Source organism: Thalassophryne amazonica, chromosome 15 (genome assembly GCF_902500255.1).
Source record: "Thalassophryne amazonica chromosome 15, fThaAma1.1, whole genome shotgun sequence".
In the NCBI taxonomy this organism is placed as follows: domain Eukaryota; kingdom Metazoa; phylum Chordata; class Actinopteri; order Batrachoidiformes; family Batrachoididae; genus Thalassophryne; species Thalassophryne amazonica.
Window position 1 is genome coordinate 20,292,065 of NC_047117.1, and position 23,077 is coordinate 20,315,141.

The following is a 23,077-nucleotide window of genomic DNA, read 5'->3' on the forward strand; positions in this document are numbered from 1 at the left end:
TAGGCACTTGATATTTAACAACATGGTTCACCCCTTTGAAGTAGATGTAGTGATTTTATGGGAAGTTCTGTGGAGGTTTTTTTTTTTTTTTTTAATGTTAATGAGCGGAATGTGATTTTGGGAATCATATCTTGGAATTTTTGGGAAGTGGATAATTTGTATTTACACCTTGTGCTGTGCATGTTAAAGCTTGTTATATTTGCATGCTAATGAGGGGACCTTAATTTTGGATTTCCAGCTATAGCTCACAAATGCTTCAGAGTGGAAAGTTTATATTTATACTGCGTGAAGTACATGTTGCAACATGAGGGTTGCTATAATAATTGCATAACTTTGTGTAATAATCAGGGTGTCTAAATTAGGAAATTCTGGCCATATCTCAGCAACATTTTTCAGTAGAATATAAATATTTATACCAGTGTTACCTCATGTGGCATACATGTTGCTACACAAGTGTTAACTGTTATACAACCCCTGGCAAAAATTATTGAATCACCGGCCTCGGAGGATGTTCATTCAGTTGTTTAATTTTGTAGAAAAAAAGCAGATCACAGACATGACACAAATCTAAAGTCATTTCAAATGGCATCTTTCTGGCTTTATGAAACACTATAAGAAATCAGGAAAAAAAATTGTGGCAGTCAGTAACAGTTACTTTTTTAGACCAAGCAGAGGGGAAAAAATATGGAATCACTCAATTCTGAGGAAAAAATTATGGAATCATGAAAAACAAAAGAATGCTCCAACACATCACTAGTATTTTGTTGCAGCACCTCTGGCTTTTATAACAGCTTGCAGTCTCTGAGGCATGGACTTAATGAGTGACAAACAGTACTCTTCATCAATCTGGCTCCAACTTTCTCTGATTGCTGTTGCCAGATCAGCTTTGCAGGTTGGAGCCTTGTCATGGACCATTTTCTTCAACTTCCACCAAAGATTTTCAATTAGATTAAGATCCGGACTATTTGCAGGCCATGACATTGACCCTATGTGTCTTTTTGCAAGGAATGTTTTCACAGTTTTTGCTCTATGGCAAGATGCATTATCATCTTGAAAAATGATTTCATCATCCCAAAATATCCTTTCAATTGATGGGATAAGAAAAGTGTCCAAAATATCAACGTAAACTTGTACATTTATTGATGATGTAATGACAGCCATCTCCCCAGTGCCTTTACATAACATGCAGCCCCATATCATCAATGACTGTGGAAATTGACATGTTCTCTTCAGGCAGTCATCTTTATAAATCTCATTGGAACGGCACCAAACAAAAGTTCCAGCATCATCACCTTGCCCAATGCAGATTCGAGATTCATCACTGAATATGACTTTCATCCAGTCATCCACAGTCCACGATTGCTTTTCCTTAGCCCATTGTAACCTTGTTTTTTTCTGTTTAGGTGTTAATGATGGCTTTTGTTTTGGTTTTCTGTATGTAAATCCCATTTCCTTTAGGCGTTTTCTTACAGTTCGGTCACAGACGTTGACTCCAGTTTCCTCCCATTCGTTCCTCATTTGTTTTGTTGAGCATTTTCGATTTTTGAGACATATTGCTTTGTTTTCTGTCTTGACGCTTTGATGTCTTCTTTGGTCTACCAGTATGTTTGCCTTTAACAACCTTCCTATTTTGTTTATTTGTTTATTTATTTGGATCCCCATTAGCATCTGCAGTATAACTGCATCAGCTACTCTTCCTGGGGTCCATTCATGTTTTAATCACAGTTTCAGTACATTAACATAATAGATTTCCATTAAGGCCTGTAAATCATAATGAACATTCAGAATAAATTCATTCATAATCAGTGCATAATACATCACAATACTTCAACCATTTGCCTCAGATAATACTTTTTAAGTTCCTTTTTAAAACCCAGTTCCTATGTTGTTTGTATTTGGTCCAGAGTTTAGACACAGCTGACTGTGAACAACCAACATCTTTTGCAACATTACGTGATGATTTACCCTCTTTTAAGAGTTTGATAATCCTCTCCTTTGTTTCAATTGACATCTCTCGTGTTGGAGCCATGATTCATGTCAGTCCACTTGGTGCAACAGCTCTCCAAGGTGTGATCACTCCTTTTTAGATGCAGACTAACGAGCAGATCTGATTTGATGCAGGTGTTAGTTTTGGGGATGAAAATTTACAGGGTGATTCCATAATTTATTCCTCAGAATTGAGTGAGTCCATATTTTTTTCCCTCAGCTTGGTCTAAAAAAGTAACCGTTACTGACTGCCACAATTATTTTTCCTGATTTCTTATAGTGTTTCTTAAAGCCAGGAAGTTGCCATTTGAAATGACTTTAGTTTTGTGTCATGTCTGTGATCTGCTTTTTTCTACAAAATTAAACAACTGAATGAACATTCTCCGAGGCCTGTGATTCCATAATTATTGCCAGGGGTTGTATTTGTTGAGCATTGCATACTTCATGAGGCGCTATAAATTTTTGACTTCTGGCTCTTTCTCATCAGGAATTGACATTTATTGAAATAAATAAAAATTGCTTCTGCATAGTTATGAGGTTTTTAATACAGAAGTTGAGCACATGTAGTTCCATGTTTATAATTATTCCTTTCCCATTAAATAATAATTAATAGAAATGCAATGATTCTTTTGTTTCAGTGTATTGTCGGGTAGGCACTGGGCCCTCAAGCAAGATGTAATGACCATGTATTTATTAAATAAATGCTGCTTCTAGAATTGTCTACACCAGTGCTTAAAGGTTGAATGTTCATATTTGCATCCTGGATGCATCATATGGAGAACATGTTGCAACAAGACCACTAACAATATTTGCATACAGTGAAGACGCTTCCTTTTTTTTCAATTCTTTTTTTTGGGGGGCGGTGGGGGGGGTGTTTAGCAGTGGAAGGTTCATGGTTACATGTTGGATCCCTCATGTGGAGAACATGTATTAGCTTTAGCTTGCCTTGCTATGATATTTGCATACATTTGCACACTAATGAGGGGGATATTGACTGGTTGCTGTCATTAAGAGTGCCTCTTGTTTATTGAATAAAAGCCAGCACAGTTGTTTCTCTACTGTCGTGTGTGTGTGTGTGTGTGTGTGTGTGTGTGTGTGTGTGTGTGTGTGTGTGTGTGTGTGTGTGTGTGTGTGTGTGTGTGTGTGTGTGTGTGTGTGTGTGTGTGTGTGTGTGTGTGTGTGTTTTTAATAATTATCATGCCTCTGTTTCTCCTTGTATTACTGCAGGCCTGGTGTGTATGAAGTCCAGCAGTTCAGTGGTGGAGTTGGTCATGCTGCTGTGTTCACAGGCAAGTCTGGCATCTTTATCTCTTCGTATCCCTGTCCTCCACTTTTCTACCTATCTGATTTATAAGGCTCACCTTGAGTGTAAATCCTGCGGCAGAGTGGCCAGCGAGCCATCCAATTCCTTATCTTCTCTCCGCAGTACCCCGTTTACTTTTGGGCATTTCCACATTCATTCCGTCCATCTTCGTGGGTGAGGTCAGACACACTAGAAAGCAGGCATCTTTGGCTGCAAATATTGGTTTGCAGGTCAAGGGTGGCCGACCTGTCTGGATCACCTTTGACCCAAGCGCCGGCCTCTGTGGCCTGGGCCAAACTGATGAGGAGGGATAATGTAGATTTGATGGTGCTTTGCATTGATTATCCCTCTCTTCTGTGTTCTCTTGTGGGTGTTTTGTTGCCAAGTTTATTTAGCGGCTACTGGATTCATGAATACTAATTTGGGGATCATAAGCAGGTGTGGGCAGATCAATGATCAGGGATGTCAATAGATCACTACAGGATAACTTATTAGCATTAAGAGCTCCAAAGCAGTTCAGTTACTGCTTGTGTACATGAATATGCAGTACATTTTACGTGTATGTTTAACTGTAAAGAATATTTATTCAGAGTCGACACACTATTCTGTTTTTGTAAATGTGTCTACTCTGAATTTTGCTCATATGTGCACCTCAGTGAGAAGGACACCAGATAATAACTCCCCTCTGGCCTTGTTTGTTTCCTCCTTTACCGTTTATAGCAGCTCATGAAAAACAAAGGTCTCCAATAACACAAAAACACATCTGATTAATGACACCTCTCCAGCGCCGCACTCGGCTTTTTATCAGCTATATTTTCAAAAGAAATGGCGCCTGTCATCTGGCTTTCTTTCCTGCACCTTCTCCCCCTTTTAACCTCGATACCATATTTGGTTTCCATTATTCGCTTAATTTCTTCTCTAAAAAGGTAACGCAGCGAGAATACACATCTGTTTGTGTGTCAGTGGCCACGCATAGATTTGGGCCAGTGAGATGCGCGGAGGGAACGCAAACCCTTATGTCCAGAAATGATGGAATAACACAAGTGAAAGGTAGATAGAAAACCAAAGGGAGAAGAATGACGGGCTCTAATGCACCTATTTGTCATATCTGTCAGGGTGTTGTTTAATGCTAATCTAATCAAAGGCAGAATCTCGGAGATTGCTCCACTGCACGGCTCATGCTTCACTTACCCCTTTGGTTCCCAGCCCAAGCTTTTTTTTTTTTTTTTCCTCCTCGCTAAGCTCCCAGCTAGCTAACACGCACACACACCTTCAATGAGAAGACCGGGGATTGGCCAGCTTCGCGTTGATTGCTTCAATAAATCATCCAACCATATTCTCTCAAAGCTAATGCAAATGTAATTTTATTGTGGGACGTGGGGGAAATGCTGGTGCTGATATGCTGATTTTCACTTGGGGAAAAGAAGAAAACGGTGACAGACTTTCCTCTGGGCTAAATTACAAAGCGTAATTATTTGTGTGTTTGTTGTCGTTGTGTGGCAGGCAGACTGAACCATCGCTCTGATTGCTGACATTATTTAGCTAAGCTTGCAGAGTCCTCCGGCAGAGGAAGTGCTCAATTCTCATACAGGAAGCAGCTCCACGGCCATCTTTTGACTCCTTCCTGCCTTCAAGTTAACCACTGGACACAGATGATTTTGATTGATTTTTCTCTGCTCCAGAACCCCTACACCTTCATCAGAGATGCAATCTGATACCATCTTGGCAAAATTTTAATTACTTTCCCGTGGTTTGAGATGGAGTGGAGCCAGGGTTAAAGGTCAGGCAGCTTGGGACCACAGAGCAGTTTTTAATCAGCGATCCTATGAAAGTTGCATTGGCGGCGGCTACATCAGTTTGGCATTGAGGAGGGAATTGTAAACCACCATTTGATAGCAGCCCATTTCAAAACAGCTACAACAGTCCTCCTAATTAAAGGACCATTTTGATCAGACATTAACTGCTGGGGTGGCACGATGCCTTGTTCTTGCCTGTTATATTGATCTTCTAAGACTGCTGCGTATACAAAAGGAGGATTGATGATCCTTTACTGTAGCTGTAACAGTAGGAGCATTAAAAATAAAACACTTCCACTTCTTCCCACTTGGCTTTAAAATGAATTTAGAGAAATAGTTATTTCATATATGGGCATACTTTGTCCTTGTACCAATTAAAACTTGGTATTTAATTGCATATTGGGCAAGAATATCCTGAAATCCAGTGTGTTTTAGTTAGGGGTGTAATAATTTCCTGATACAAATCAAAAAATTATTTTAAAATAGAGACAACTACATCAATACACAGACCTCTGAACTGATCTAAAGCTGGCCTCCCATTGATAACGAAATCATTCCGGATTCATCACAGTAGATGCCTAAAGTTGTGTGTCATACTATTTTACACCAGGTTACTGCTGATTAAAAGTGATATTTAATGAATTCAGCCCCGTGACATGGGAGCTACTGGGCATGCTCACAACAGTACTGTGTGCAGTCTGTGTGCTAATGTCTGTGGTTATAGACTTTACCACAAAGCTAACGTAAATGTTAACATTGGAAAACTAAGAAAAGTATGGCATGCTTTTTATTGGATTATGGATGCATATTATATTTCCAGAGGAAATATAAAGAGGTCAGTGAACAGTGAGTCTTTGAACATACCGCACTGCACACACATTTAGAATCAGAATCAGAAGAAGTTTATTGCCACTGCCAGTGAACAGGATTCACAGACTAGGAATTTGCTTTGATATAATGGTGCAACATTAAGCAGAAAGCAATATAAAATGCTAAGATAAAATAAAATATAGAATATGTGCTAAATAAGATAAAATATGAAATATGAAAGGCTGTGTGCAACAGAAAAACAGAACAACAGTGCAGTGGGAGGAGTGCAATTAAAAACCAAAGTACATTTGTCTAAAGTGACCTGACCACTGTACTGCCTGGTCCAGTCATTTTCACACTTTTGCAAAGAAATCACCCAGCACTTGTTTCACAATTGAAACAACCTGCATTGTATTTTAATTTTAGTTTACATTGTAGCCTGGCATCAAAATAACTGAGCTGTTCACACTGGTGAAATAAAAACCAAGAACTTTCTGAAATAAAAAGAAAGCCATCTCTAAAGCTAGAGATGCATGCTGTCTGGAGCGGTCTGGTATGTTACAGATACTCCATACAGCTTGTGCTCTGTGGTGCTTGCTTTTGCCAGAGCAGTAAGGGAAACGTGAAGTGAATTTTCAGTTGTCCCACTGGCAGATTGTTTTTGTACTTGTTACAAGTTAAAAACACCTTCGTTTCATTCATTCAGTCATTTCCGATACCCGCTTACTCCAATTAAGATTCGGGGGTGAGGCTGAAGTCATAGGACGTGAGGTGAGGGTGCACCCTGGTCAGGTTGCCAGTCTCTCGCAGGGCACTTTTTCATGTTAAAAAGAAAGCCTGCCAATGGTACAAGTGAAAATGAACTCGAACGTTTGTCAAATAAGGTCTTGAAATTAGCTTTAAAAAAACAAAAAAAAACAAACAAACCTCATTTTGGGCTTTATTTTACAAATGGGAAGTGTTACAACTTTGACATTAAAAACAGCTTAAACATCTTACTGAATTTTGTCTCATATGCATAAAAACGAGATGTTTCCAAGACTTTCACTAAATAAGATTTGTAAGCAGTATCATGCAAAAAAGCATATCCTACTGAAATTTTGAAAAGTGGTTGTGTGTGGATATTAAGTGTACATCACATATTTTGATGAGTTGTTTGACAAATATGCTTGGTAAGAGTTTGCACTTTTGCAGTGCATGTGTGTCACATTTTTGGCTGATGTGTTGCTTCTTGAATGCACATTCTGAAGCAGTCTCTACCCCAAAACATCTGATTAATAAATAATGTGTCATGACAACAGAAAGACTTGCCTTCTGCTTGCTGCTGTCCAGAGCTTTGAGAAATCATCTCATCAGATACTGGACAGTGTATGTTGAGCAGAGACCCATAAATCTCCTCAGTAGCTGCATTTGTGTCCTGTAGATCAGCCATTATTGTCTGGCCCCTCTGTCAGCCCATCTATTCTACTGCCATTTATCAAAAATGCATCCTGTACATGGAGTGGAAGGAAGGGAGGGCTGAGAGAGTTGTAGGTTTCAGGGGCAATGGATACATGATGGTCAAAATTAGATATGATACCAGTGCAGCAAACAGTGTTTGAAACCTTTTATTTTTTTTATTTATTCTGCATTTCAAAGCATTTTTTTTGTTTCATTTATCAACTGTTAATTGGAAAATTAAGCTTATTGTTGATGTCTTCTACAATATTTTATTTTAAGTCTACCTTTTACAGTTAAACACAGTTGTTTCATGTTAACCCTCTGGGTCAAAGAAATTAAGAAATTTAAGAAATTCCCTCTTTAAGGTACTTGCATATCTTATAATGCCCATGTGTCATAAATCAAAATGTTCAGAGGAATCTCAGTTTTCTGAATGTGAGACATACGTTTGTCTACAACACTGTGCCAACAATGTAATTTGGCTCTTAATGCTGAAAATATGAAACGTGTTTTTAGGAAGTCGTTAAATCATGAGTGAATATATGTTTTTATTCATGTGGACAAACTATTTTGGTGTTAGAAATAGGTTTGCCAAAGTCCTTACGTCACAAAAGTAGTGTTATATATGAGGAAGGTTTTAAAATAATATTCAATAAATAAAAAAAAAATGTGTTGGACAGTGCAGCAATGCCACTCTTTGTGAACTACATGGCAGAGATCTGGACCATTCCAGAGCAGCAGATTTCTAAAATGATATCACTTGCCTGTCTGATGGATGTCTTATCATTTGAATTAATTCCTTTTGGATGAATAAAGTCCATTTGTGATGAAAACTAATGTCAAACAATGTTCCTTGGGAAAGAATTAATTCATAAAATTGCTGCACCTATCCTGAAAAAAAAATTCTCTTCACATGTTTTTCAAAGATTTTTTTCTTTAATGATGAAGTGAGAGGTTTTCTGGTGAGGAAGTGGTCTGTGCACAAGGCATCAAAGTAGGAAAGTAGGTCATTTACATGAGCAACAGCTCCCTGAAGTAAAGCAAGTGAATTCCTCATTCCTGCATCACCTCCTCCTCATTTTTGCCCACCTGGTCTTCTCCATATCCCATAAGGTGCAGACATCCCCTGCTATTTAAAGAATGTGGATGTCGGGGTGACAAGGAGAACTGCTTCATTTGCAAAAGAGCAGTGACATTTGCGCTGCAGGATGTAAAGGCCCCCTGACACTTGCACGACTTTGATGTGTGCACTTGCATGCACATCGTTGTGACGATCCCACCCGCTGTGTTCCCAGCTGGACGCCGTGCTTTGTTCGACCGGCTGCCATGCACTGTGTGTGGACGCTGTGTATATAAAATAATAATTTTGTGATGGAGTAATCATTTTCTCTGCAAGTTAGCTGTTGAAAACGGCTCTAATCGCTTCCTGAATCACAGAGGACTGCTCCAGCAGCAGCTGTTTGGGCGCGCGCGCTGAACAAGCTGGAGAAAGCATTTGGAGCCATCTAAAAAGGTATTATTTGTCACGTTTACATTGTCATGGCTTGGTAAAACATTTGCATGGTCTTTCCTCCTTGTGTACAACTGTAAAAGTATGTTTGTGATAGATTTAACATCTCGTAATTGTTCAGACAAGCTGCGCTGTGATGCAGTGCACAGATGCAATCATTCGCTCTGTTCATTTCTTTACTCGACTTGACGAGCTGCACGTAGTGTTGGTGAGTAGATCACGCAACATTGCATGACATTTATGTGTGAAAGATTTTTTGAATATTTCAAAATTCTCTGTGCAGTTGCACGTGCTGGCGTCCATCTCACGTTCAGTCTACACCTGTTAAAGACGAGTTTACTCTCCTTCACAACACAGGGCCTGCAAGTGCGTGCATCAAAGTTGTAAAAGTGTCAGGGGGCCTTAAGATGAGGCCCATGCAGTGATGTGTAAATGCTATAGGTACAGCAGAACTGTCTTTTTTGTGTGTGTGTGTGTGTGTGTGTGTGTGTGTGTGTGTGTGTGTGTGTGTGTGTGTGTGTGTGTGTGTTGTGGGGGGGGAGGGAGGGGTGCATCTGCAAATCAAATTTGAAATGCCGAAACATTTCAACTGACGTTCGCATTTAAAAAAAAAAAAATTTATTTATATACTTTATTTATATATTTATTTTTATACTCCCCCTCTAGCTGCCACCTTATCATGGTGGGGGAGTTTGCGTACCCGGATGATCCTAGGAGCTATGTTGTCGGGGGCTTTGTGCTCCCTGTAGGGTCTCCCAAGGCAAACAGGTCCTAGGTGACGGGTCAGACTAAGGGCAGTTCAGAAACTCCATGTCCAGTAAAAGATCAAGGACCGAGACGTCGCCCGGTATGGCGGAGCCGGGGTCCCACCCTGGAGCCAGGCCTGGGGTTGGGGCTCGCGCGCGAGCGCCTGGTGGTCGGGCCTTAGCCCATGGGGCCCGGCCGGGCTCAGCCCGAAAGAGTGGTGTGGGCCCGCCCTCCTGTGGGTTCACCACCTGCAGAGCGGGCCATGGGGGTCGGGTGCAGAGAGGATTGGGTGGCAGTCGAGGGCAGGTGGCCCGGCGGCTCGGTCCATGCTCACAGCCCCTGGCTGTTGGGATGTGGAATGTCACCTCGCTAGGGGGGAAGGAGCCTGAGCTTGTGCGGGAGGTTGAGAGATACCGACTAGAGATAGTCAGGCTCACCTCCACGCACAGCTTGGGCTCTGGTACCCAACTCCTGGAGAGGGGCTGGACGCTTCATTTTTCTGGCGTCGCCCACGGGGAGAGGCGGAGAGCTGGGGTCGCATTGCTTATTGCTCCCCAGCTCAGTCGCCAAGTGTCAGAGTTCACTCCGGTGAACGAGAGGGTCGCGTCCCTACGCCTTCGGGTCGGGGACAGGTCTCTCACCGTTGTCTCGGCCTACGGGCCGAGCAGCAGTGCAGAGTACCCGACCTTCCTGGAGTCCCTGGGAGGGGTACTAGATAGCGCTCCGACTGGGGACTCCATTGTTCTCCTGGGGGATTTCAATGCCCACGTGGGCGGTGACAGTGAGACCTGGAGGGGGGTGATCGGGAAGCACGGCCTCCCCGATCTGAACCCGAGTGGTGTTCAGTTGTTGGACTTCTGTGCTAGTCACAGTTTGTCCATCACGAACACCATGTTCGAGCACAAGGGTGTCCATAAGTGCACGTGGCACCAGGACAGCCTGAGCCGGAGGTCGATGATCGACTTTGTAGTCGTATCATCTGACCTTCGGCCACGTGTCTTGGACACTCGAGTGAAGAGAGGGGCAGAGCTGTCGACTGATCATGAGTTGGATCCGCTGGGAGGGTAGGAAGCCGGTCAGACCTGGCAGGCCCAAACGTATCGTGAGGGTCTGCTGGGAACGACTGGCGGAACCCTCTGTCAGCGAGGTCTTCAACTCCCACCTCCGGGAGAGCTTCTCACAGATCCCGGGGGAGGTTGGAGACATGGAGTCCGAGTGGAGCATGTTCTCCACCTCCATTGTCGATGCGGCTGCTCATACCTGTGGTCGCAAGGTCTCTGGTGCCTGTCGCGGCGGCAATCTCCGAACCCAGTGGTGGACACCGTAAGTAAGGGATGCCGTCAAGCTGAAGAAGGAGTCCTACTTATCTTTGTTGGTAGGTGGGACCCCAGAGGCAGCTGACAGGTACCGGCAGGCCAAGCGTGCCGCAGCCCGTGCGGTTGCAGAGGCAAAAACTCGGGTCTGGGAGGAGTTCGGGGAGGCTATGGAGGAGGACTATTGGTCAGCCTCGAAGAGATTCTGGCAAACCGTCCGACGCCTCAGGAGGCGGAAGCAGCTCTCCACCAGCACTGTTTACGGTGCGGGTGGGGAGCTGTTGATGCTGACTGGGGATGTTGTCGGGCGGTGGAAGGAGTACTTCGAGGATGTCCTCAATCCCATCGTCACGTCTCCCGAAGAGGAAGCAGAGATTGGGGACTCAGAGGTGGACTCATCCATTACCCAGGCCGAAGTCACGGAGGTGGTTAGAAAGCTCCTCGGTGGCAAGGCTCCTGGGGTGGATGAAATCCGTCCTGAGTACCTTAAGTCTCTGGATGTTGTGGGGCTGTCTTGGCTGACATACCTCTGCAACATCGCGTGGCGATCTGGGACAGTGCCTCTGGATTGGCAGACCGGGGTAGTGGTCCCTCTGTTTAAGAAGGGGGACCGGAGGGTGTGTTCCAACTATAGGGGGATCACACTCCTCAGCCTCCCCGGTAAGGTCTATTCCAGAGTACTGGAGAGGAGAATTCGACCGATGGTCGAACCTCGGATTCAGGAGGAGCAGTGTGGTTTTCATCCTGGTCGCGGCACACTGGACCAGCTCTACACGCTCCATCAGGTGCTCGAGGCTTCATGGGAGTTTGCCCAACCAGTCCACATGTGTTTTGTGGATCTGGAGAAGGCGTTCGACCCTGTCCCTCGGGGCACCCTGTGGGGAGTGCTCGGGGAGTACGGGGTCCGGGGTCCTTTGCTAAGGGCTATCCGGTCCCTGTACGACCGCAGCAGGAGCTTGGTTCGCATTGCCGGTAGTAAGTCAAACCTGTTTCCAGTGCACGTTGGCCTCCGCCAAGGCTGCCCTTTGTCACCGGTTCTGTTCATTATTTTTATATTTATTTCTTTACTTATTTCTTTCTTTCTCTTTGTCACTTTAATTTCATTGTAGCATACCAAGTCTCTCCTGTACTGTACAGATCTGTTACACTTATTGTTATGGCTGACTTGTTGGCAGCAGAAGCACAAAATATGACGAACAACATTTGATTCGACCACAGATGTTTCATTTTACAAATAATTTGTGATTACATGATTACAGTTTACAAATTCAACTTAGCGATGTATATTATACCCTGGTGCCATTTCATTTTTAAGTAAAATGGTAACAGTAAAACTAAGAACCGTATGCCATGTTCTGTAAGCCACAAACAGCAGTATAACGACCTAGTGACTGCTGCAAAAACCAGACACAAGTACAACCCCAATTCCAATGAAGTTGGGACATTGCGTAAAATGTAAATTAAAAACAGAATACAGCAATTTGCAAATCCTCTTCAACCTATATTCAATTGAATACACCACAAAGACAAGATATTTAATGTTCAAACTGATAAACTTTGTTTTGTGCAAATATTTGCTCATTTTGAAATGGATGCCTGCAACACGTTTCAAAAAAATTGGGACAGTGGTATGTTTACCACTTACATCACCTTTCCTTCTAACAACACTCAGTAAGCGTTTGGGAACTTAGGACACTAATTGTTGAAGCTTTGTAGGTGGAATTCTTTCCCATTCTTACTTGATGTATGACTTCAGTTGTTCAACAGTCCAGGGTCTCCATTGTCATATTTTGCACTTGATAACGCGTCACACATTTTCAATGGGCAACAGGTCTGGACTGTAGGCAGGCCAGTCTAAGTACCCGCACTCTTTTACTACAAAGCCACGCTGTTGTAACTCGTGCAGAATGTAGCTTGGCAGTGTCTTGCTGAAAAAACATGGATGTCCCTGAAAAAGACGTTGCTTGGATGGCAGCATATGTTGCTCCAAAAACCTGGATGTACCTTTCAGTATTGATGGTGCCATCACAGATGTGTAAGTTGCCCATGTCATGTGCACTACCACATCCCCATACCATCACAGATGCTGGCTTTAGAACTTTGCGCTGGTAACAATCTGGATGTTCTTCCTCTTTTGTCCAAAGGACACGACATCCATGATTTCCAAAAACAATTTGAAATGTGGACTCATCAGACCACAGCACACTTTTCCACTTTGCGTCTGTCAATTTCAAATGAGCTCGGGCCCAAAGAAGGCAGCGGCATTTCTGGATGTTGTTGATGTATGGCTTTTGCTTTGCATGGTAGAGTTTTAACTTGCACTTGTAGATGTAGCGGCGAACTGTGTTAACTGACAATGGTTTTCTGAAGTGTTCCTGAGCCCATGCTGTAAGATCCTTTACACAATGATGTTGGTTTTTAATGCAGTGCCGCCTGGGGGATCGAAGGTCATGGATATTCTATGTTGGTTTTCGGCCTTGCTGCTTACGTGTAAAGCTTTCTCCAAATTCTCTGAATTTTCTGATTATATTATGGACTGTACATGATGGAATCCCTAAATTCCTTGCAATTGAACATTGAGAAACATTGTTCTTAAACTCTTGGACTATTTTTCATGCAGTTGTTCACAAAGTGGTGATTGTCACCCCATCTTTGCTTGTGAATGGCTGAGACGTTTGGGGATGCTCTTTTTATACCCAATCATGAGTGTCCTCAGTTCCAAAACACTTACTGAGTGTTGTTAGAAGGAAAGGTAATGTAACACAGTGGTAAACACACCACTGTCCCAACTTTTTTGAAACGTGTTGCAGGCATCCATTTAAATATTTGAACAAAAACAATAAAGTTTATCAGTTTGAACATTAAATATCTTGTCTTTGTGGTGTATTCAATTAAATATAGGGTGAAGAGGATTTGCGAATCATTGTATTCTGTTTTTATTTACATTTTACACAATGTCCCAACTTCATTGGAAATGAGGTTGTAATATATTTTCAAATAAACAGAGCTTTGAACGACATTTTTTTTCCCAGCTGGTTTGTTCTGAACAGAAACATGTCGCACCAAAATCATAACAATTTAGATTTAGGCTGTTAGTGACCATCCGATGATCCACTGGGATTACTTTGTACACTTCCGTGACCGGTTTCAAAGTATACGACTTCAATGGAATGTAGCTGATAATGTTAAGAATGGAGGTACAGGTTAATTCCAAAGTTGACATAAGTGTGATGTCGTGTTATGATGGCTCGTTTTTAAGTGATAATTGTTCATTTTGGTGGAGTCATGGTAAAATCTGCAGCTCCAAGAAGGTTTATGTTCACCTGCAGCCACATAAATGCAGCCTGTCCGTAACCATCTCTGCTCCAGGTTCAGCTTTGTGCACGATTAATTATGAGTGTTGTTATCGATAAAATCGAAAAAAATACATCTGCTGCCTGGGGAAAACGAGTGCATCCCTCAGCTGCACAGCGCGTGCGCACACAAACATCTCATGTTCCTTTTAGACCATGACAAGATGCTGACATAGCACCCACTCTTAAACAGAGAATCATACATGCAGCAATCGGAACGTGTAACATTAATGGACAATTTTATCTGCTCAAATTTTTTTGTCTCCAGATACCGATAATTAACTTTTCATCCTGACTAATGCAAATATTTTCCAGATATAATCTTGCATTCTTAAAACCGTAACTTTATGACTGAAAAGAAATTCTTTTTGAACCTCAAAGTACATTTTTTTTTTTTTTTTGCAATATACTGTTTGTCAAATAAGTCACAGTCTGCCCTGTGTGGTACAACCACACCGGTGAGAAGAACCTCCTTTCTATTTAAAATCACAGGTACAGAAACTGTGCTGTTCCAGGAGACCTGAAAGTTTATTTTTAGGATATATCACCTCAGTATCTATGGGGTATTCACTTTTGCAAACTTTTATTCCTCTTTTAAGACCCTTGGTAACCAATATTAGCTTGCTGAAAAAGTGTATAATACCCTTTAAATCAGGGGTGGCCATGTTCGGTCCTCGAGAGCTACCTTCCTGACACTCTTAGTTGTCTCCCTGCTCCAACACACCTGAATCCAATGAAATGCTCATTAAAAGTCTGCTAAGATAGTCTTTCATTGGATTCAGGTGTGTTGGAGCAGGGAGACAACTAAGAGTGTCAGGAAGGTAGCTCCTGAGGACCGAACTTGGCCATCTCTGCTTTAAATAATTCCATGTTAAACTTTATTTTGGATAAAGTTTAATATGGAATATTGTCAAACTAATATATTGAATTTTAGCTACTGGTCCACAGATCTAAGTGTTTTATTGTGTCAAGTGATGGTAATAATTCTTGAATAACATTTATTTGATGACTTGCATGTATTGTATGGTCTTAGTCAGTTCCAAAAGCATTAACCTGTTTAACAGATGGAGACATCTTCCCCAGTCAGTGGGGACATCGACGTCCCCAAACATTTGGTTCCTTCTGACTCTTGACCGACTGACCTCCAGACTACAACTATAGAGTGGTGGACGCATGAAGTTTAAACCCCTGCAGTGAGTGAACAGTTCATAAGTGCACGGGCATCATGCACTGCACAATCAATAAGATAAAATGAAACGCCGGGGAACTTGGTGGTAGTTTTTTTTTAAACTACTTCATGGCTGTTTGTGTTGATTTACAGCTTTTGTTAATGTTTTTATTAGGGGTATACATCTTATAAAACAACCAGTGCGTTGCCTGTGGGGATCCATGGGCTCTAGATTTGGTAGTGTTTATAAAATAGGGAGCTGACATTTTTAAATGGTGGTAGTTAATCAGACAAAAGTTAAATAATGAGTTGGAATGGCGTGCGATTCCAGAATGTTTTTAGAACCTTAGACCTCAGCAATTTTTAGAAGAGAAACTCAACCCTTTTATTTCCTGTTAATTATTTCATTTCTAGTGTTAATTTAATGTCTTAATGTATTTATAAATTGTTTAGGCTCTTATCATATACACACATTTATTATTGTTATTATTATTATTATTATTATTATTAATATTATTTACATTTAGATTTTTAAATGGTCCACAATGGAAATAAGTGTGTTCAGTTTCTTGTCATCCATGTATTTTTGATGTATTACATTGAACTTACTAAATGAAATCACTCACCTCACTCAAATTTCTAATATAAAAATGATTTACCACCCTCTACTGGAATGGCGTGTGAGTCCAGAAAGTAGTTAGCAACATTCATTGTTCAGTGTTGTTAGCTAATATCCGTAGCTTCTCCAAACATATTAGTCTTATCAACATTCCATTTTGCTGATGTTCATCCTTGACTCAGATTACATAAGCATACCAAACGGCAAATGTCAGCTGTCCGCAATTTCTCTGTGATCGAAGTTATGCGCATGCACAGCTGCTGTAGCAGTTGCTTTTAATTTGACCAAAAAGACAGTGGCTGAAGACATAAGACAGCATGTTTAACAAGTAGCTAAACATAAGACTTAGCTAAACTGACTAAACCAATTGAACGACAAAAACACAATAAATCAATAGCACTAACAACACTTAAAATAACATGAAGCACAATAACAACTTTTTTTAAATCCTCAAAACCCTGAACTCCCATGGTGCATTACAGCACAATGTCCATTGTTTAGTGGTTAGCTAAAATTGATAATTTTTCCAAAAATATATGCCCTATCAACTTTCTGTTTTTGCAGCAGTTTGATATGCTTATAAGCCTGTCCCACCAGTCATAGGGTGAGAAGCAGGATACACCCTGGACAGGACGCTGGCACGCACCTACGGTCAATTTAGAGTCACCAATTCACTGATCCTGTATGTCTTTGGGAGTGAGAGAAATCCAGAACCCACACAAATGGGGGGAAAACATGCAACTCCACAGACAAATGACCAGGCGGGAAGAAGTCCCAGGACCATCTTGCTGTGAGGCAACAGTGCTAAAAGCTAAACCAGTGTGACAGTTTTTTTTCTATGGTCCATAAGAATAAGCTCAATGTGAGACTGCTTACCTTTTAAATACATAGTTCATGAAAACCAGGGCCCTTCTTCAGGGTTTGACAACTGTGTGGAGCAAATTGGTGCTGCCTCTGCTCACCTTCACCACTGGGGACAGCACCAACAGCAGAAAGCACAACATTGAAAAAGCCAGCAGTTAATATAGCATAAATAGAATGGCATAATGTTCCTTTTCTGAACCAGTATGACAGTATTAACATATTATGAACCGAATGTAAAGCCTCAGCCCCACTGAATGATATACGAATGAATATGAATAATGAGCCACGCATGGGTGTATCAGCGATTATTTGAAGAATGGTCCACGTTTTAAGCCGCCACATATCCAGTACTAAGGCACCTCTATGTGCCTCTCTGTACTTCGCATGTGCCAGGTATCAGACTCTAGGGAGCCACAACTGACCTGTCATTTGAACCCCGTCCAGCCTCGACTGGCTCGTGTTGCCACATATGATCCATGTAGCGCCATGTAATGCCACATTAGTGTGCGTTTAGGCATGGGTTTGGTCCAACCCTCCAGCTCTCCCACACTTGGTCCCTTTTAAAGTATGGGTTTTCAATTCACAGCATCCATTCAAGATGTCACATTTTTTAAATGCAGTCCAAAAAAAGACGCTGCACTGAGTGCACGCTCCTGTGCCAGGGGATACAAATTCTGATGGGGATAACTCCTTTGGCACGACACTGGCCAGGTGTGCGTGAGGCTGCAGTTCACCTGTGTTCCAGAGTCAAATGCAGCAGTTCTATGCGTTCACCCAGCTCTGTCAAAAAAAGACTCCACAATGAGGTGGCCGCTTTAATTGTATACACCCGCTGCCGCAACTGTGGATCACTTCCAAATATATATATATATATATATATATATATATATATATATTACGACTGGGCAACGTTAAGGCGCTAACGTTGCGTTAATTATTGAGGTCATTATCGCCGACAATTTTGTTCCTCCCCTTAACGCTGCGGGTTTTTTATTTTATTTTTTTATTTTTTAGCCTTTGACTGTTGCTCGTTGCCTTTTATTTTGAAAGCGTCAGTCGGGGGCGAGCTTACGCTGCTGCTTCCTGCTGACAACTGAGTTCACACAGAAAACGACACGAGGATCGAGAAAAGTACAGGCTATGCAATGCACAACAAAACAAAATGCAGAAAGACGCCGAACTTTTGAATGGACATTTTCGGTACAAAGTTCTACAGGATCAGGTCCGGATCCAGACCGGTTTGGACCGATGCAGCTGCATCAGTCAAATTTTTTTTACTCATCGTTCGTCATCGGTAAAAAAAAAAAATCTTGAATAATCTCGAATAGCCGAACGTGTCCCCGCGGTGAACACAGCTTTTCAGTGGTTTTCATGTCAACCTATAGTCCGTAAATGATACGGATTTTTCCGAGTTTCAGAGTCATACGGATGTACAATTAAAGTCGGATATTCAGGGTTTGGTTTGTAATAAACTATTTCTGCAGCGCAGCTCCACTTTGAAACCATGAACCATTGAAGCAATGCTTCAATCCAGTAGCTCATTGGTTCTTTGATTCACTGCTCTTCAGAAATGGCAAGCCGCTTCTTAACCCCTCGCAAAGCAATTAAAATATCGTCAGTCACTTTTGTGTGGATTAAAGTCATGTCTTGTTGCTGTCAAGAAACAAGAATCGTCCTCCGTTCCGTTCACACAGCTCGAAACGCTGTGCGGCTGAGACAGAGTCCGTTCGGAATTAATAACTTCAAAATGAATCGCCGCTTTAAATAAAATGACACCTCTTTCCAAATGTAATACAGACAAGAAACTACAATCGACTAAAACTTTTTTCCTCCCAAAATGAAACGTGCTATATTTTCTTTTCAAATTACATCCTGAAGTGAAGCACAGCAGTTGTAAGCTCAGCTCAGATATATGGAAACACATTCATGCCAATGTCTGAAAGGAAATGCTTTTGACAAAAACTACAGATTTTTATTCCTATTTATGTCCAGAGATCAAGGATTCACCATGTAGAGTTCATTATGTACAAAGTTTAAGGATCCAGTGACCAAATTCATATTTATTTACTTTAAGACTCAATAAAATGTTCAATTTCAATTCAATTTAATCGGCTTATAAAGTGCCAAATCACAACAAAATCTAAATGTACTAAAACAAAAATATCACAATTGTACACATATCAAATTGTGGTATGTGTACAATTGTGACGTATTTGTTTTAGTACATTTAGTCATGGACATGAATATTGTTATTTTGATATGAAACAGGATAACAAATGACCTGCCAGTGGTTTTATATTTGATTTCATTAGTGTGTTTCAGTTGAAATTTACATTTTCAAATTTAAACAATGTTCATTTACATTTTCAAATACAACTGTGCTTTTAAGCGGCTTTTGAATTCATTTTTGGGTTTCACATATACCATGCGATTAATCATGATTAATCACAGAAAGTCATTGAGTTAATGCGATTAAGATTTTTTATGTTTGCCCACCCCTAATATATATATATATATATATATATATATATATATATCTTTATTTCTTCTGTGGCTTACAGTCACCGTGATCCATTTTTTAACTTTGTGTTGTCTGCATAATCGCTTTTTTGCTCGCTCTTCTTCTGCATTCCTGGACAACTCTCTGCTCCTTCTCGCAGCTTCACTGGTGTTATTTCTTCTGCGGCTTTAAACACACAGCCCCTTTGACACTGTGATCCAAACTTTTAACTTTGTGTTCGTCCGTTATTGACTGCAAAATCACTCTTTCCGAGCTGGCGTTTTGCGTAAATGCTAAATCAGTGCCAGTCAGAGTGCACAAAGTGTGCCTCATCTGATCCATTAACAAGATGTTAAATCTATCATAAAAATACTTTTACAGCTAGGAATGAACATGCAACTGTTTTACCAAGCTATAAAAACATTACAAATAGTTACCTTTAAGCTGTTCCAAAATACGTTCCTCATGGAGCAGGAGAGGGGGGAAAAAAATCCAGAATTCCAGAAGCGATTGGAGGTATTTCCAAGCTGTGACAGAAAATGATTAATCCGCTACAAAGTAATTATTTTATAGACAGCGTCTGGTGCACATAGCAGGTGGAATTGTGTGCACAAGAGGGTTGAGCCTGTCCAAAAATAACCTCTCAGGTCCTCGTAGCTGCCAGGTGCTCAGATAATGGGCTTTCAGCAACCTTGTCCTCACCACACACACCTCTATAATCCTTGTTAGTCATCGTAGTAACTCGTACACAAACTGCCCCACGCTGTTGTTGCTAAATTTTGAACATCTTGGAATTAGTGCCCCACTCAGGGATGAGCCTCGTTAACCGAATATTCTGCCTCTCAGAGCCACTATTCTCCCACGATTGTTGAATAAGTCTCTCGTAGCAAAAAAAAAAAACATGCTGCGTGGCTCCATTATTCATCCTTCATTGTTTCGTGGAACCAGGGCTTAAACTTCCAATAGGTACAGCTGTCTGTTTTACGACTTCCCTGTTGGGAAGGTGTCGTAGCACGGACCCACAACAGGGGGCACAAATGAACGGACAATGAATTAAGCCAAAAAGTAACAATTTAATGTTGTGATGATACACAACGAAATACACAGAATTAGCAAAGTCAATTGACACCAGGTGACGTGTGGGCAGGCTCGAAGATAGAAGACCCCCGACGAGAGAGAAGCCGCGTCCCACACGGCTTCCACCACCAACGGTCTGAAGAACACCGGAGCCGCCAAGTCCCGAGTCCCCAGGTGGCCTCTGTCTTCGGCTGTCGACCCTGGTACTGCTGGCAGAAAGCAGAGACAAGATGAATGAGTGTGAGTCCGCACACTCAGTAATCCACAGTCTGCACACAGTTAGGAGGGAGCACCTCCACCTCCAATCACACACTCGTGCAGCTCCTGGTTAACCACTTATCTGGTTTGGGGTGTGAGGCGAAGCCGTCGCTGTCACACCAAACGCCAATCCCACAGACAAGACAAGGCAAAACACCAGGAAAGACCAGCAGAGAAATTACCTCTTCAGTAGTCGATTTCTCGGCGAGGAGGTGGAGCTGCAGTCCGGCCTTTATGGTGATGATGATGATGAACGAGTGACAGCTGGTGCAGAGGATGAATGACAGCTGTCACTTCTTCTGGGTCTGGCGCCCTCTCGTGCTTGGAGCCCGCACTCCAAGCAGGGCGCCCTCTGGTGGTGGTGGGCCAGCAGTACCTCCTCTTCAGCGGCCCACATAACACTCCCACTGTGTAGTCATATCTATTACTTTAAAATAGACTTTCATTGTCAGTTATTTGTTACACCTGTAGTTTATATTGGTGAAGGTTGAATCTCAACTCTAAGGTAGTGATCAATCATAAGCAGAGTGTGTTTTCTGCACTACTTGGGGAACAGCAATAGTTGAGAGAAGTTGCGAAGAATGTGGTGAAACAAGGGACAAAAGTACTTTCCCCATACTTTTCCTCACAGTTAAGACACACACCCCACTGTGCAGGCGTACACGGTTCAAGATCAGTGTACAGAAGTGTTGTTTTCCCCACCCTCCCATTCTTATTCACCCTGTGCTCAACTCCACCAACTTTTCACAGCCATACAGAGCATCTTAGAGTTCTTCCATCACTGCTCCTCGTGTACGTAGTCCACAGGATAATATCTCGTATGTTGTTTGAAAAAACAGTCTCCGAAGAGATGTAGAGAAAACATAGTAACACCAACAAGCACAATTCTGCAGACTCCCCATTGGTGCTACGATGCAGCCAGAGTTGGCGGGGGGCGGGGGGTGAAGAGCGGGGGATGTTGGAGCTCAAGGGGGGTTTCTTGACAGGAAGTGAAGTCTAGTTGAGAAATATCAAATTAGACTCCTTTAAAAAAAAATAAGTAAAGGATTTGGAGGGGGGGTGAGTGTGTGGCTTAATTTGGCTCCCAGCCGTTTTTATTGTGAGCTGGTTTCAAGTGGCTCGGGAATGGAGGCTCTCATGTGGCATGAGTGGTTGCTTATTTATACACGATGTATAATTGTGTTTCAAATAAATGAATTTTCCTGACAGAGCCCTCTTTCCTCCTAACAAGCACTGTTAATGTAATGTTTGCTTACCTGACAGTTCCCAAGTTACAAACCCTCAGAATATACAGTATTCTTGTGTTTCTCGCTTTTCTTTTCCCCTGATATAATCAGATTCTGACTTCGGAAAAGGAAATGTATATTTTTCTGAGTTATCACCAGTGATTTATATAATTTTATATTAATTAAAACATTTTTAAATAGTGATCACATAGATTATACATCACATCTCCAATTGAAAAGGACTGAAGTCAGATAATGGTGTATTCTAACAGCTATTTTAAAATGACTCAAACCAGAAGGGCAATAGAGTAATTGTACAAAGGTTTTAGAAAACCCAGAATTCAGATAAAAAGGTCTATATTCTTGAGCATCTCTTCCAAGAGCATGTAGCTTAATGGGATAGGAGTTGGACTACCAATATGTGGAATTGGGTTTGATTAATAATGGTCATGCTACCTGTGTTTGTCTTTGGACAAGAGACTTGATATGTACTCTCCCAGTCTGTCCATCTATAAATGGGTACCACCCATGGCTGGAGAAATAGCCTGCGATACACTGGCATCCTGTCCAGGAGAAATCATAGTGTCTCATTTACTTCAAGGTACAACATCTAGGGCTAGGCTTTCTTATGGTTTTGTGGAGTTCCACCCAGGATTCAGTTCAGTCAATTCCCCAAATATATTGTAAGCCAACACATCCAACATGTTTCAAATGATAACCAAAGGCCACCTGAACATCGTTCTCAAGAATCTGTTGATACTGACTAGAATCCATGTGACCCTCAACTTTAACAAGATTCCCAGTACCTGCACTGGCCACACAGCATGATGGAACCACCTTCAAATTTTACTGTAGGTAGCAAGTGTTTTTCTTGGAATGCTGTGTTCTTTTTCAGCCATGCATGCCACCCCTTATGTCCAAATAACTCAATTTTAGTTTCATCAGTCTACAGCACTTTATTCCAAAATGAAGCTTGCTTTTCCAAATGTGGTTTAGCAAACCTCAAGCGACTGTTTGTGGCGTGTACGCAGAAAAGGCTTCCTCTGCATAACAGCATCTCCTTGTGCAAAGTGCACTATATAGTTGAACGATGCACAGAGACACTAT

General features: G+C 41.8%; 1 protein-coding gene across 9 annotated transcripts in view; it reads left to right on the forward strand.

The window, feature by feature from the left end:
• The window catches only part of lrba (LPS responsive beige-like anchor protein), a 395,517-nt gene that overhangs the window by 120,324 nt on the left and 252,116 nt on the right, over positions 1–23,077 (forward strand). For all 9 annotated transcript variants that reach the window (XM_034188370.1, XM_034188371.1, XM_034188368.1 and 6 more), the window contains one exon: positions 3,214–3,275. In XM_034188370.1, coding sequence (XP_034044261.1) covers positions 3,214–3,275 — 62 coding nt within the window. The remainder of the gene's footprint in view (positions 1–3,213; positions 3,276–23,077) is intronic.